This window comes from Ursus maritimus, unplaced genomic scaffold (assembly GCF_017311325.1).
Source record: "Ursus maritimus isolate PB19 unplaced genomic scaffold, ASM1731132v1 scaffold_12, whole genome shotgun sequence".
Classification (NCBI taxonomy): Eukaryota; Metazoa; Chordata; class Mammalia; order Carnivora; family Ursidae; genus Ursus; species Ursus maritimus.
In genome coordinates, this window is record NW_024423564.1 from 15,401,080 (window position 1) to 15,415,658 (window position 14,579).

The following is a 14,579-nucleotide window of genomic DNA, read 5'->3' on the forward strand; positions in this document are numbered from 1 at the left end:
ATAATTTGCATACAATTTGGAGTGATACTAAATTGGGAAGAGTGTGGGTGCAGATAGAATAACAATTAGGTTAGAAATGTGGGGAGAAAATAGAATGTAATTTGGCACAAAAAATGTTTTATCTATAGGAGAATAATTTTGTTCCAAAGCTATTCAGTCATTTCGAATTTGTTCAAAGTTATACAGAATGTATGTAACTATGTGTAGAAGAAGCCTACTGGCAGGCATTAAGAGATAAAGTAAGGTATGTTCTCTTTCGTAGGTGAGGGAAGAAAGAGGGGAAGGTAGGTTGTATGGTCTGGAGCTAAGTATTATGCCGAACTGAATGGAAATCGAAACATTTTGTTATTGTTGGTTATTTTTAGAGAATTGGCTTTTCCCTCCAAGATGCAACTTTTTATTTTTTTTTAATGCATCTTTTTTCTGAAGTTGAAATTTCTTGGCAGAAAACCTGGCAGACCCCAGGTTTGCTTAAGCTATGGCAGGTGCCTGAAGTCTGGTCTTACTGCTTCTATAGAGCCCGTCATTGCCTCCCCGCACTACCCCCTGCTCAAGGATGCAGCATAACTTGCTAGGGGAGCGTGCTGGCAGGGGGTGGGTTTGGCTCTACCCTTGACCTTGGGTTATTTACTGTGTCTCCATTCCTCATGGATAGAGTATAATAATAGTGTCTTCCTCATAGGGTTGATGTATGGAGTACCTGAGATACTCCATGGAAAGTGCTTAGTGTCACAGGTGGGACATACACGTTTATCACTTGCTGTTGTTTGTGGAGTCATAAGTATTATCGTGATGCATTGCCTTGTGCTCTCTGAGAAGTGAATCCTGAGCCCACTTGGGATCTGGTCCCTGCCTAGTTGTCCAGCCCTTCATCTCTTATGCTCTCTTCTCTGCACTGGCTATGGAGGCCACGTGAACTACTGCATTTCCTCCCCAAAGCTAGGCCTTTGCTTATCACCAGATTCCATTTATCATGACCTTTTGTTCGTTCTTGGACCACTTCCTTGGAGGAGTGAATCGTACCCTAACCCCCTTGATCAGATGGGTGTTCTTCCTGTGTGCTCCCACTAAACCTGGTGCTTGCCTCTCTTTATTACGCTGGAATCGAGATGCTTTCTGCTCCTTTGTATTTCTCCCCTCATGCCCTGGAGGGCAGGAGCTGGGCCCCCAGCCCCCTTGCTCGGGGCGGTATCTGCCCGGGAGGAGGTAGAACGTCGGGGGTGTGGAAGGCATGGACTTTGCACTTTGGAGGCAAGGTTCGAAACCTTGCTCCACCGCTTACCAGCCATGTGACTTAGGGCTCAGTGCCTCAGTTGCCTCATTGTAAGAGTACCTACCCCATAGCATCAAGGGCAGATTAAATGAGGAGGGAGAGACTCGGGGTTTACCTTCCCCTCTGTTCTTTACTCCCCTTCTCGATCTCCTGCTACTCAAATCCTGCTCTGGCTGTACCACGGAGTGAGGTAAGGTGGAAGGGGTAGCATCCTGGCCATAGGGGGCTAAGCAGCAAAGGATGGAGAAGGTGGGGACTCCTCAGGGACATGTGAGGGCCTCTGTGGCTGCGTTCTAAGGTGGCTTTTTGTAGGGGAGGGAAGTGTAGGAGGCAGGGTTGCCTGCAGTCAGACTTACTTGGTTTTGTATACAGCTCTTTTCCTTTTACATCAGACGCAAGCACACTAAGTTTCATTCTTGTTATCTGGACCGTGGATTTGTAGGGCTCACCTCAAAGCAACACAGATTTGTGTCCATAAGCTTTTTCCTTGTTTTGAATGTTGTCTCTAATGAAGAATCATCACAGCTCCGCTCCTTCTGGATAACAGGGTCACAGGATTCTCATTCCTGCGCCACGGGGAGTGGCCTTCTTGGCCGGTATGCTGATCCAAGCGTGCTCTACCCTGGGAGGACAGTCCATTTCTCACCTAGATAAGGGCGCAGGACACTCTGGTTTTCATGTCCAACGACTGCCTGCGCAGCTGATGCCACCATCACTGCCACTCTGCCTACTCCCACTGCTTGCATCCCGCCAGGAAACTAGCACTGCTGCTGTTGCTAAGCTGTTACTACTAGGACTCCCATGCTACTCCGATGGTTACTCTCTCACTGCTGTTGCTAAACTGTTACTATGACTACTTCCATTCTGCTGTGAGTATGACCGTCCCTGCTGCTGGAGCTACATTGTTACTAGTCAAAATCCTGACTTGTAGCTACTGCGTTCTACTATCTCTTAACGGTCTGTGCAAAAAGAAATGCCTTCTTTGCATACCTCTCACAGGGAACCCCACAAGCAAGTCTTCTCTAGAATGGAGACTGGGCCATTGTTAGTGTGCTTTGGGCTAGCTGTATTCCAGATAACAATAGGGTTGAGTGTGACTTTTTCTCATTAAAGGCTTTGACATACAGTGCTTTCAGTAGCAGGTTCATGAACTTAGTAAAATAGATGTTTCAGGCTAATTTTGACCTCTGGACTTCCCAGGTGCGCAGTTTCTCAGTGTAGACTAGAAACACATACGGAGAATTGAATGCTGTTTGTTAACCTTCTCTGGGTCCAAGGGCTAATGCTGAGGTTGACAGATAACCTTTGCAACCAAGGGCCTAAATTGTTGTCAAGAGAGAGGGGTACAGTGCTCCCTCTTGTGAGGACAAGGGCTGTTGAAAGCAGCAAAGGGCTCGTGTGTATGATGGTGACAGCTGGCCAGGAGTCCTGAAACTCTGTTAGCAGGCTACCACTGAATATACACCGGAGGCTGGCAACCCAGACTAGAAATGACGCTCAAGAATGTAACTGCTTAATGATTTAAAATCTTTATTTTACTTGTAATTCTTAACATCACCAAATTCTAAAAAAGTTCTTGGGGGTAATTTAATAAAGAATACCTATCGACACACTAACCTGTCAGAGGAGATGATGACAATTGAATGTAAAATTTCCCCAGGAGTTCCCTGGCTACCAAGGAGCGGTTGCCATTTATCTTTTAAACACACAAACTGCATCATCAATTGTTGATTATTTATTAAAACCACTTGTCTGTTATAAAAGCTGTGTGGATACACAGGTGAAATAAAGGTAGTCTCTACTTTCAAATGTTTTTCATGTGGCAGTAGTTGGGAGAACAGATATAGTCAAGATGGGTATTATCACAGGTGTGAGCCAGAGTGCTGCAGACTATTTGGGTGCGTGTGTTCTCACAATTAGAGCTACATTTTGGGGCTTGATCACTTTCATAAAGTTACATATGACCCATAAAAGTTTTAATCATTAAAGAAAATGGAAAAAAACCTGCAACTTCAAATGTTATTAAATGACTATATTTATGATTAATTTTTTTTTTATCCCTTAAAAATGCTTTGCAGCCTGGACAGCAATCAACATGGCTTTTAGTTTATTGAAAACAGGGGAGTTTTGGTTTAGTGACGGAGCTAGGAAAACAACTCCCCTCCCTTTCTGGACTTCTTCCCTGCATGTTCTCTAGGGTCTTCATTTATTTATAATAACAGGATCAGTAAGAAAATTATTTGAAGACACTGGGCACTCCTGAACTAATGCTAAGTGCGGCATCATTATTTTATAATTATTCAGAAGGCGTCGGTAGATATGATTCCTTTACAGAACACTGGTGATAGTACCCCTTCAGTTGGGATCCTCCGAGTCACAAGGGAAAAGGACAAAGTCCGTATACAAATAAAAATTCTTTTTCTTTCCCCCTTTTGTTTTCCTTCCGAAAGCTGTAGAATTTAGCTCTCTTAATTTTAAAAGGCAGATGTAGAGGGAGAGAGAAGATAAGGCTAAAGGGACAGAAATAGAAGACCCCAATAAAAGAGAAACTTGATTTATTACTATTTTCCTTCCATGCCTTCCTGCCTTCTAGTCCTGCAAAAGATGATTGATTCCTTGGGAAAGGAATAGAGGAGGAGTTAGGATGACAGGCGGCCGAGGCAGAGCTTGACAAAGTCTTAAGCTGAGGCTTGGGCTAAAAAAGGAAAACTCTTGTACCTTAATGTTTGTAAATAGGCTTCGTCATGATCTCTTCTGTGCCTTTCAGAACTGTCAATCAGCTCATGAACAGCCACTCATAATTCAGATTATGTTAACCTCTCAAATTCAGTCTCTCCTTCAAATGCGATAATGAGCATTCCATCAAGAAATGAGACCCCGAGGGGCGCCTGGGTGGCTCAGATGGTGAAGCATCTGCCTTCAGTTCAGGCCATGGTCTCAGGGTCCTGGGGTTGAGCCAGAGTTGTCTCCACACTTAGCGGGGAGCCTGCTTCTCCCTTTGCCCCTCCCTCCCTCTCTCTCTCTCAATCAAATAAATAAATAAGAGATGAGACCCGAAGAACGTCTGTCTTCATCATGCAGCTTGACTGTTGGAGGTCCTTGTGAAAATTGCAGTAAGCCCGCAAGTGTACAAGCTGTGAAGCTGTTAGAAATCCTCAGCCTTCCCCGCCCCCCCCCCATACCATTTCTCGGTTGGGATTGAAATAGCTCATTTCACAATAAACTGGGGAGGTTTTTTCCTGTTATGTAGTGTCAGTTAACACAACTAGTCCATTTTTTGCTAACAATTTTAGAGAAGTAGATGCTTACTTTTTCAAATAAAAAAGGGAAACGATCCTGCTTGTATGCATATCGTTGAGAAAAGTCAAAACGGCTCTTACGAGAAAAAGGCAACCGTACCCCTTATAAAAGGAGTAGAGAGAAGAGAAAGATCGTCTCAGAGCTTTATAGTGAACTCTCGCAGTCTGACCTTTAAATGTTTTCCTTTCTGGAACATCACCGTCGCTAGCGCTGAAGTGGTCGTGTGGGAGGCTGCACCTTGCAAAGCCTTGTCTGTTGTGATAGCAATCTGGTGATGAAACGTTATCTAATCTGGAGAGCTCTGTATAATTTGAGGGTGTCAGACCTTGATGGTGTTAAAATTTCTTTGAAGGTTATCTGCATCTATTGAATGCTCTTCTACCATTTTAATTCAACTTGTAGTAAATAAGCGAGCTGCTCGTGTGTGTCTGAAGGGGCAGAGAGAGGGTGAGTGTGGTGGCTGAAGACTGGTGTCCGTGTTGTTCGAATGTCACTCATCACTGGATATACCTGAGATGCTGCCTAGACTCTTCTCTCATTACTGGGTCTTTCCAGACGCAAAGACGAGAGTTAATAGTCTCCTGTCTGTGGCTCCTTTTCACACACCCCATCCCCCAGCTGCTAAGCTACCATTTTCAGTGAGTGTTTTTACTGTATGTGCAATGCCCACAACGGAGCTAGGGATGTAATTCCTAATTCTTCTCTTTTCTCTCTCACCCCACCCATGCCATGCATAGTCAATCAGTTACTGGGTATTTCCTTTCCATATTACTTCATAGAGTTTTTTCAATTCCTCCTCCTACCATCCTAGTCCAGAGCACCATAATCTTTTGTTAAACTAATATGGCAGCCTCCTAACTGTCCTGTCTTGCCCACCTAACCCATATCATCTCCTTAATAAAGAGAAAAGAAAATGCTTAGTCTGCACACTGCCAAAGGGAGCTAGTATAACAAGTAGGTAAGGATGTGGGCTCTGTAGCAAGAATGTCTGGATTTGAATCATGACTCTATTACTTTGGCAAATGCAGTTATATAACCTTGAGTAAACTCAGTATGCATGAAAGAGAAAATGAAAACTTTCCTAATTGAGTTGTCATGAGGATTAAAGGACGTAAACATTAGCCTAGAGTCTGGTACATAGCAAACACTCAAAAATTACTGTAATACTCATAAAATGGAAGCTGAGTGTTCAGCTCTCCTATTTAAAACCCTTGAACCTCACAATGTCTTCTAGGAGAAAGCCCACATTCCTTTGGCATGCCTTTGTAAACCCCACTCCCCTTTCCAGCTCTGCTTTCCAACCCCACTCTCACTGCTGCCCCCCAGAGGGTTGTGTCCATTCCGTACCACTTCCACTGCCCCCAGCGGTTCATACCTTGTCTTGGGCTCATACACGTGCTGTGCCATTTACCTGGTACTCCCTTGCACCCCAAGTCTGGCATCTTCCTTTCTCATTCCTGAATGTCAACCACTTTTTCTGTTTTTGTGGCTGACTCTAACCTATCCTTCAGCTCTCATCTCATCTGTCACTTATTCCAGAAAGCTGTCTCTGATTCTCCAGGGCTCCCAAAGCACTCTTGAATGCTTTCTTTATGGCAGTTGCCACATGCTGTGTAATTGTGCCTTCACTGGTCTGGATGCTTCGCTCAACCAGGATAACTCTTCTGAGGGCAGTTTGAATCATACTTGCTTTTTTAAAATACCTAGTTCTTGGCAGTTTCGTTCCATTAACATGGGTTTAATAAATTAAAGAAAGCAGTACCCAATGGGAAGTATGTTCTATGAAGTTTGATGATACCTAGTATGTAATCTGCACCTCAATAGTATTTGTTAAATGAGAAAATGCTCTTTAGACTTTTGTATATCTTTTAATTTTTAGTAACTATCTTGTGTGGATACATTCATTATTTAAAAAATCCTGAAGTTATTTAAAATTCTGATTCTTAAAATTTGAATCCTAAATTCTAAGATCTACTAAAGTTATCTCATAAATTAAATGCTTTAGCAAAGTTGTATAATTCTTATCAAACACGAGGTTTGTTTATGAAATAATGCGCTATATTTGTCCTGCTGTGTCATAAGCCATCTCTGAAGGCAGAATGTTTTAAGCTACCACAGATGATACAAAGGGACTATCACGTGGCTACTAATCTAAAAGAGTGAATAAACTGGGGAGAAAAACCTTATACTGAAATAATAGTGTCAAAACATCAATCCCATCTCTAAGCATAAAACAAGCTCATGTGTTCATCAGTCATCTTCAATAAATTCAACATTCCTTCACCTTAGAGTAAAATAAGAGGTGGCTTATTAAGCATTCCACAAAGAAAATTGTAGAATTGTGAGTGGTACATTAGAGATCATTTAGGCCAATCTTGTTTACATTAACTCTTTCTGTTGTGACGGATTGCTTAAGCAAAGGATGGAGCTATTGGTCTGTTTGATAAAACTGGCTCATGTAATCTGGGAGCAGCCTGGTGCTCAGACCTTTGTTTCTAAATAGCATTTACCACGTACGTGGGAACGGACTTGCTTGGAGAAATGGCTGGTTGCAGAACTAGAGCAATAGAACATATGATGTGGGTTTGGGACAACTTGACCTAAGAAAATGAAGAAAATGGCATTCTGTTAAAAGGACACAGGAACCAGTTTGAAGGGATCCCCAAATGGCCAAATTTGGGATAATATGAACATGAAAAAAAGTGGTGGTTATTAATTTAAAAAGGAGACAGGAGGAAGGGCAGTGAAAGCTCTTTTTGTAAGAATACCAGCTAATAATTATGGAAAGAATGATAAGAGTCAGAAAAATCACTGTTTTGTAGTCCCAAGTGGAATAATGAAAGCAAGGGTTATTAGTGGATGGTAAGTCATGGTGAAAAATTTTTTTTTTTTATTAACATAAAGGGTATGTCCCATGTACCTTAACAATAGATGTGGCAGTAAATATCCTAATGAAGCGACCAAGCTAGCAGCAATAATAATGGCTTAACCCAACATTTTGTATCTTTAGATGTTGTGAAATATGAATTTCACAGTAGGAAGTATTTTTGCCAGAACCATTTATTTTGTACTTAAGCTTTTGGTTCACTGGAAATACGAGTGATGGAGGAACAGGTTTAATGATACCATGGAAATAGTAAGACAAATGCAAAAGGTGGGACCTTCTATAAGACAACTTGTCTGGACTCTTCAAAAAGTCAGTGTCTGAGAAATCCCACTGCCTTTTATTTTTAAATTAAAAAATACTGCAAAAATACGGGGCGCCTGGGTGGCTCAGTCGTTAAATGTCTGCTTCAGCTCAGGGCGTGATCCCGGAGTTCTGGGATTGAGCCCCGCATCAGGCTCCTCCGCTGGGAGCCTGCTTCTTCCTCTCCCACTCTCCCCTCTTGTGTTCCCTCTCTCGCTGGCTGTCTCTCTCTCTCTGTCAAATAAATAAAAAAAATCTTTAAAAAAAATACTGCAAAAATAAAGCAACCAAATGCAATGGATAAAATTTAATTGGATCCTAGACTGGGGGAGGACATAGCATAAAGAGACATAGGGTGGGCAATTGAGGAAATTTGAATATGGACTAGATATTAGATAACCTAGAATTGTTAATTTTCTTAGGTGTGATAGTGGTATTGTATGTAGGAAAATATCTTTATTTCTAGGAGATGTATATTGAGCTATTTAGGAGTGAAGTGTTGTGATATTTGTAACTTGCTTCCAAATACTTCAGCAAAATACATCTTAAAAATAAACAGTTGGCATATAAAAGCACATAGGTAGGGGCGCCTGGGTGGTACTGTCAGTGGTGTCCGACTCTTGATTTCAGCTCAGGTCGTGGTCTCAGGGACTTGAGGTCGAGCCTGGGGTCAGGCTCCGTGCTCATCGCAGAGTCTGCTTAAGACTCTCTCTATCCCTCTCCTTCTGCCCCTCCCCCTGATCTCTCTCTCTCTCTCTCAAATAAGTCTTTTAAAAAAATCACAGTTATGGCAGTATGTTCCAGTTGAGTAGGTGGAGTGTTCATTGCACTATCTTTTCAACTTTTGGTTTGAGATTTTAAAAAAGAAACTGGAAAAAGAACACACTCAGCGTGATGAAAACTAAGTCTCGGGAGTGGCAGGCAGGCTGTCAGTCCCAGCTTTGCCCAGTGCTTCTGCAGTGGTAGGGGGCCACCTCCTCCGTCCCTCAGCTTTGTTCCTGTGCATGCACAGAGCTGAGCACCCACGAACATCAAGGGGAATGTGACCCTAGTGTAATCAGCCACACTTTGGATAACTGTGAAAACCTCTCGATAAGATGAATAGACAAGCTTGTGGCAGAACCACTTGTGTTACTCACTTTTAGCATTTCCAGTGTCTGGAATGTTGTAAGTATTCAAAAACTGTTGACTGAAGAAATACGTACAGGGAAGACGAAATTTGAGGATTACCTCAAAAAAGTGAGAGTATCCCAGTGACCTTTTCCAAATCCAGTAAATATTTGTGGAATTTAATAGAACTGAAAACTAGTTAAGGGGCAAATAAGGTTAAGGTCCCTTCCAGAAGTAAGGGGAAGACCTGTTATTAAGTATGTATGCAGTAATGGCTACATTTCAGTTTTTGTTTGTTTGTTTGTTTTGTTTTAACTTTCAGAAATACTTTCTTTCCTGCATTAAGGAAGTACTTGAGTGGAGGTCCACTGTAGTTTTTCCTACACAGGGCGAAATCTGAGTTTGGTGAGAAATCTTCGGAGGGTGGCATGTGCAATTATGCTTCTCCTTGGTGAGCTATGAGTTGGGCACTTAATTATGTAAAAAATATTGCAAGAGAGCAGTTGCATAATCCCCAAGAGAGTAATTATTGTCTCTTGGCAGAATGCAAGGCTTTTAATCTGTAAATAAGCAAGCCTGTGTGGAAGAGCTATATGTAGAGTGATTCTGTGTTGTAAAGGTCTCCTATGAATTTTTTAAAGTGCAAATGGTAACTCCAAGTGCCGATTGGCTTCTGCCTTTGTGCTTCAAAAGGGTTTATGATGCCTCCCCTGTGGTTTTAACCCTTCCTGAAATATTTAAGCCTCCGAGAAGGGTTTCTGTAAAGGGTCAAACTGCATCTGAGTTAAGTCTGTGAAAACTCTGAATGTTTCAAATACTGAGGAAGTAAAACGTGCTTTCTGTAAATTAAAAAACCAATATGAAAAACAAAACAAAATGAAACATTGACAGTGCTTAAAAAAATGCTCAAGTTAGCTGACGGGTTTCTCGCTAATTGGAGGGTACTAGTCTCGTGTGCTACTGCAGCTTGTGTGCCCAGAAAGAAGTAACTCGCTTCCAGGGTGTGTGTGTGTGTTTTGCTTAGGTGGATCTGAGCCTTTGGAGACTGAAACTAAATTTTGTTTTTAGAAATCGTTATCTGATCTGCCTTCCCTCTTGTTCCCTGTTAGTGTTGATGAACTGAGCATGCTCTCTCCGAGTTAGACTAATCCACTTGAGCAGCAGAGCCCCCACTCCCACCCCTCTGCCTACTCACCGACCTCATTCGGGTGACTTGACTCACCTCTCTTGCATGACCAGCTTTCTCCTCTCTACTGAGTTATTCTCATCAAAATAAAAACCTGTTGTAACAGCTTCCATTGTTTTTAGAAAGGTCCTCCTTGACTTCTCTTTGTCTCTGACTACCTCCTCAATCCTCTGTTCTCCTTTGCAGCAAACTCCTTAAGAGTCTATATTCTATATTCTCTTCACTTCCTCTCCTCCCATTGTCTCTTGAACCTGCTCCAAGCACCCCACTCCACAAGGACCCTGCTTTTATCAAAGCGTACCCATGACCTTCACACTTCCAGATTCCATGGACAGCGCTTGGTCAAATCTCATCTATCATCAGCAGCTAACAGTTTATCATTCCTTCTTTCTAGAAACACTTTCTTTACTTGACTTCAGGGAAAACCTGTTTTCCTGGTTGTTCCCCTTCCTCACCAGTCATTTATGCTCAGCCTCTTGGTGGGCTCTTTTCCTGATCTCCTAAGATTACTCAGTCCCAGGTCCTTTTCTCTCCTCTGTTTTCTCCCAAAGTCCTCTCAGGCAGCGTCATAGTTAAAAATGTTCTGTATACTCCAAAGACTCCCAAATTTATGCCTAGACTACACACTTGTACGCTGGACCGCAGACTTGTATATCCGGTTGCTTGCCTCAATGGGTATCTCAAATTTAACATAGTCAAAATGTAACATCTGGTCTTCCCACAGATGTCTCTTACCCTTCTATCTGCTTTTCCTGTCTCTGTCTTTGATCCATCCCCTTTCCATCTATATTAAAAACAGCAGCCTGAAAGACCCCTGTAAAACATATCCCCCCTCTGCCTCAAAGCCTCCAATGACTTCTGCATTGGTCAGAGTAAAAGCTGGTCCAACAAGGTTGTCTTCTGACCCCAGTACCTTCCTAGCTCACCTCCTACCTTTCTGCCCGTCAGTCACTCTGTTCCAGCCGCACTGGCCCCTTCCTTAGACACACCTCAGATACTTCTGTCTCAGGGCTTTGGCATGGGATGCTACTTTAAGTTGGAATGCTGTGTCCTGTACTTCTGCATGGTTTGCTCCTTCACCTTCAGATCTCTGCTTATCTGCTCTCTTCCCGCTGACACCTTCTCTAACCATCCATTTAAGTGCCTCCTACCCCACCCCACCAGTGCTCCTGATCCCTCTTCCTGGCTTTGTTTTTTTTCTATTGAACTTACTACCACATGAAAATAAAATATTTACTTTTTGTGTTTTTGTTGCTGAGTTTTTTTCTTGTCTATGTTCTTGTGTTAGAATGTAAGTTTCAGGGGCGCCTGGGTGGCTCAGTCGTTAAGCGTCTGCCTTCAGCTCAGGGCGTGATCCTGGGGTTCTGGGATCGAGCCCCACATCAGGCTCCTCAGCTGTGAGCCTGCCTTTTCCTCTCCCACTCCCCCTGCTTGTGTTCCCTCTATCACTGGCTGTCTCTGTCAAATAAAATCTTAAAAAAAAAAATGAATTTAAGTTTCACGAGGACGGAAATTTTGTGTACCTTCTTCAAAGATGTGTCACCTGTGTCTAAGCGGGTACTCAGTAAATGCTAAAGGATTAATTGAAAAGCAACCTCAAAAGTTGAATTTTTTCCCCCCTTGTCATTTTTTTTTTTTTTTATAATATTCTGGGTGGACAAAGGTTATAGAGCGTTCAGAATGATTCACTATGTACTAATAGTTGTTTCCCTTTCCTCAGTTTCTCTGTTTGAAGAACATAAGGACATTCCTCACAGCCTGTTGTGAGACCTTTGGAATGAGAAAGAGTGAACTCTTTGAAGCATTTGACCTGTTTGATGTTCGTGACTTTGGAAAGGTAATCACATTTCATTTTCTATGTGTTTTCAGTGGAGAACGTTTTATCAAATACCATTTCTTGTTGAAGAAGGACATGTGACTTACGTGGTCTAGGTATCTGCATTACGTAATGAAATTTCACACGTAGGTGACTTAGCAAAAAAGCAAATAACACTGTCCAAATGGGACTAGAATTATTGTTATTATTTTTCAAGATTTATTTATTTGAGAGAGAGAGCATGCAAGCATGAGGGGAGGGGTGGAGGGAGAGAATCTTCAAGCAGACTTCCCGCTGAGTACGGAGCCCAATGCAGGGCTTGATCTCACCACCCATGAGATTATGACCTGAGCCGAAACCAAGAGTTGGACACTTAACTGACCGAGCCACCCCGGTGCCCCAGGACTAGAATTATTTTTTTATTTAAAGCAGTACAAGGAGAGTCTTTTACCCAGAAGTGGCTTTTCCTTTGGCTACCTCGGAGGGTAGCACTATGGTTTTCCATCCTACAAATAGTAGGGCCAGTATTTTTTTCCCCTCCAGTCTTTTCTATATCTGAAAGGCACCTAATTTTTGGAATTTGGGAATGTTCTGCTGCCTCTCTCTCTATTTTGACACTTGGGTAGGTGATGGAGAAGACATGAATCCAAAATGTTTGAGACTGTTGAGTAATTCCTGTTGGTTGGATTTCAGCAGATACAGGTTAGCTTGTTGGATTTCAATGATATTTGCCACATGTAAATTATTCTAATATTTGCTGTTATTACTTATATGTATACCAAACACTTGTGTGTAATAGGTGACAAATTATTCTTTTTAAAGTTCTGGTCATTTATTTTGAAGTGATTGAGCATAAACAAACTTTTTGCATGTAAGAAATCATAAAAGAGGTAATTAAGGTGACCTTATTTTTGCCCCTGTGGACATAATAGCATTATGAAAATAAGCACATAAGAATCAGGAAATAAAACTAAATGATAGTGAGAAGTTTGCCCTTACTCCTGTAATTCAGGTGCTAGGATCTCATCAAAAGGCTGTTTGAGAATGACATTTCATTTGATTTCTAAGATATTATATTTTAGTTATAAAGTGAAAACCAAGCAATGAATTGGCTTGCTTGACCATAGGAATAAATTGCACAAACTTGAAACGGACACATAGGAAATTTGATGCAAGTATGGGTAAGCCACCCTGCCCAAGGAGAGAGAAGCCTTGGCATCTTGAACCTAGAGTCCCTCTGTCATCTTCTGGAAGTCACCAGTATTCTCATTCATCAGACTGTCAGTTTGGAAGCCTGTGCAAAAGGAAATGGGTGTAAGACCGTGGTTACTAAGATTCCCTTTTCCTCTGGCAAGCTGTGATTTAACAGTTTTGAGGTCCAAAAAAGTGATGGAAGATAGCATGGTAAGAAATAAAAGCAACTGAAAACCAAGCCTGGTGGGGAGGTTGGTAGGTAGCCTATTTGTCTGTGGCCATGAAGTGAAGCCGCGAAGATGAAGAGGAATCAACTAGAATTCAAGGTAAGGTGGATGGTCCTCCAAGTTGTTAGCCCTAAAAAACATCTTAACAGTTTAAAAAGATGTTTTCTTTATTCTTTGACTCCTCCCCCTATTTTAAGAGTCTTTTTTGATTTTCTTTTCACTCTTTTGGGGAAGTGAAAAATGAAAATGAAATAGGGAAATGAGAAATGAAAAAAAAGCCTAGACTTTTTAAAGCTTTTCAAGGAGCTCTTAATTTTTCATTCAGATTTGCAAGAAATGATGTTGACAAAGACTGGGAAGTCCTCTAAATGCTCTGGAAACGCATGGCCTTGTTCTAGTGGAGTACCACTGTGCACTTACACAACGGAAGCTTTGTAGGAGTTGAGATAATAGAGTTGAATGTGAAGGAGTAAACTGTATGCTTCTCAAGGGTAAATGTGTTTCTGTCTACTTAAAATATTTTGGCAATGATAAGTCTGAAACAGAGTTAAACTTGGGGATGTCATTGAGAACTTGATCCTGTACTCAGCACTCTAAAATCACATACATTCTTGCTACTGCCAAGATTGGTGCGATATCTCTTCCAAAACTGTATGTGGCCTAAATAAGCCATTGAAAGTTAGAGAATTTATGATGCTGTTTCATACTGTACCAGTATTACTACCATTAAACATTATTACTCTAAACAAAACCATCAATCCCACTGCTTACTGATAACTTTCAAGATAATTGGTATGTTTTCAATCTGCATCTATATGTGCACATATATACACACATATACGTATACATACACACATACATATATACACACATATATGATCATTAATCCTCACAATGGCTCTCTGAGATGTAAGTACTATTCAAATCACACATCTGGTAGAGATTGGAGCAATGGTTTGAACCCAGATCTGGCTGATTCTCACTGCTACCATGGTGCAGACATTCACATAGCGTCCACTGCTTTGCACATATTGACTCAATCTTCATATCAACCCCACCATGTAGGTACCATTATTGTCCCTATTTACAGATTCTGGACTGCAAGTGACAGAACTTGGACAATTCATGCAATTTTTGGTTTTTACATTTAAAAAAAATGTCAACAGTGTGTTGATGTAGAGACCAAATCATTCCTGGTATTGTGACTATAAATTTTAATAGGATGTAAACAGGTTAGTTTTTTTCTCTTCATTCCTTGGGATTTAAATTTTCTATTAACATAAAAA

At 41.5% G+C, this 14,579-nt stretch overlaps 1 protein-coding gene across 2 annotated transcripts in view; it reads left to right on the forward strand.

Moving 5' to 3' along the window:
- The window catches only part of VAV3 (vav guanine nucleotide exchange factor 3), a 338,168-nt gene that overhangs the window by 66,920 nt on the left and 256,669 nt on the right, over nucleotides 1-14,579 (forward strand). For both annotated transcript variants that reach the window (XM_040626968.1, XM_008704211.2), the window contains exon 2: nucleotides 11,777-11,893. In XM_040626968.1, the coding sequence (XP_040482902.1) occupies nucleotides 11,777-11,893 (117 nt within the window). The remainder of the gene's footprint in view (nucleotides 1-11,776; nucleotides 11,894-14,579) is intronic.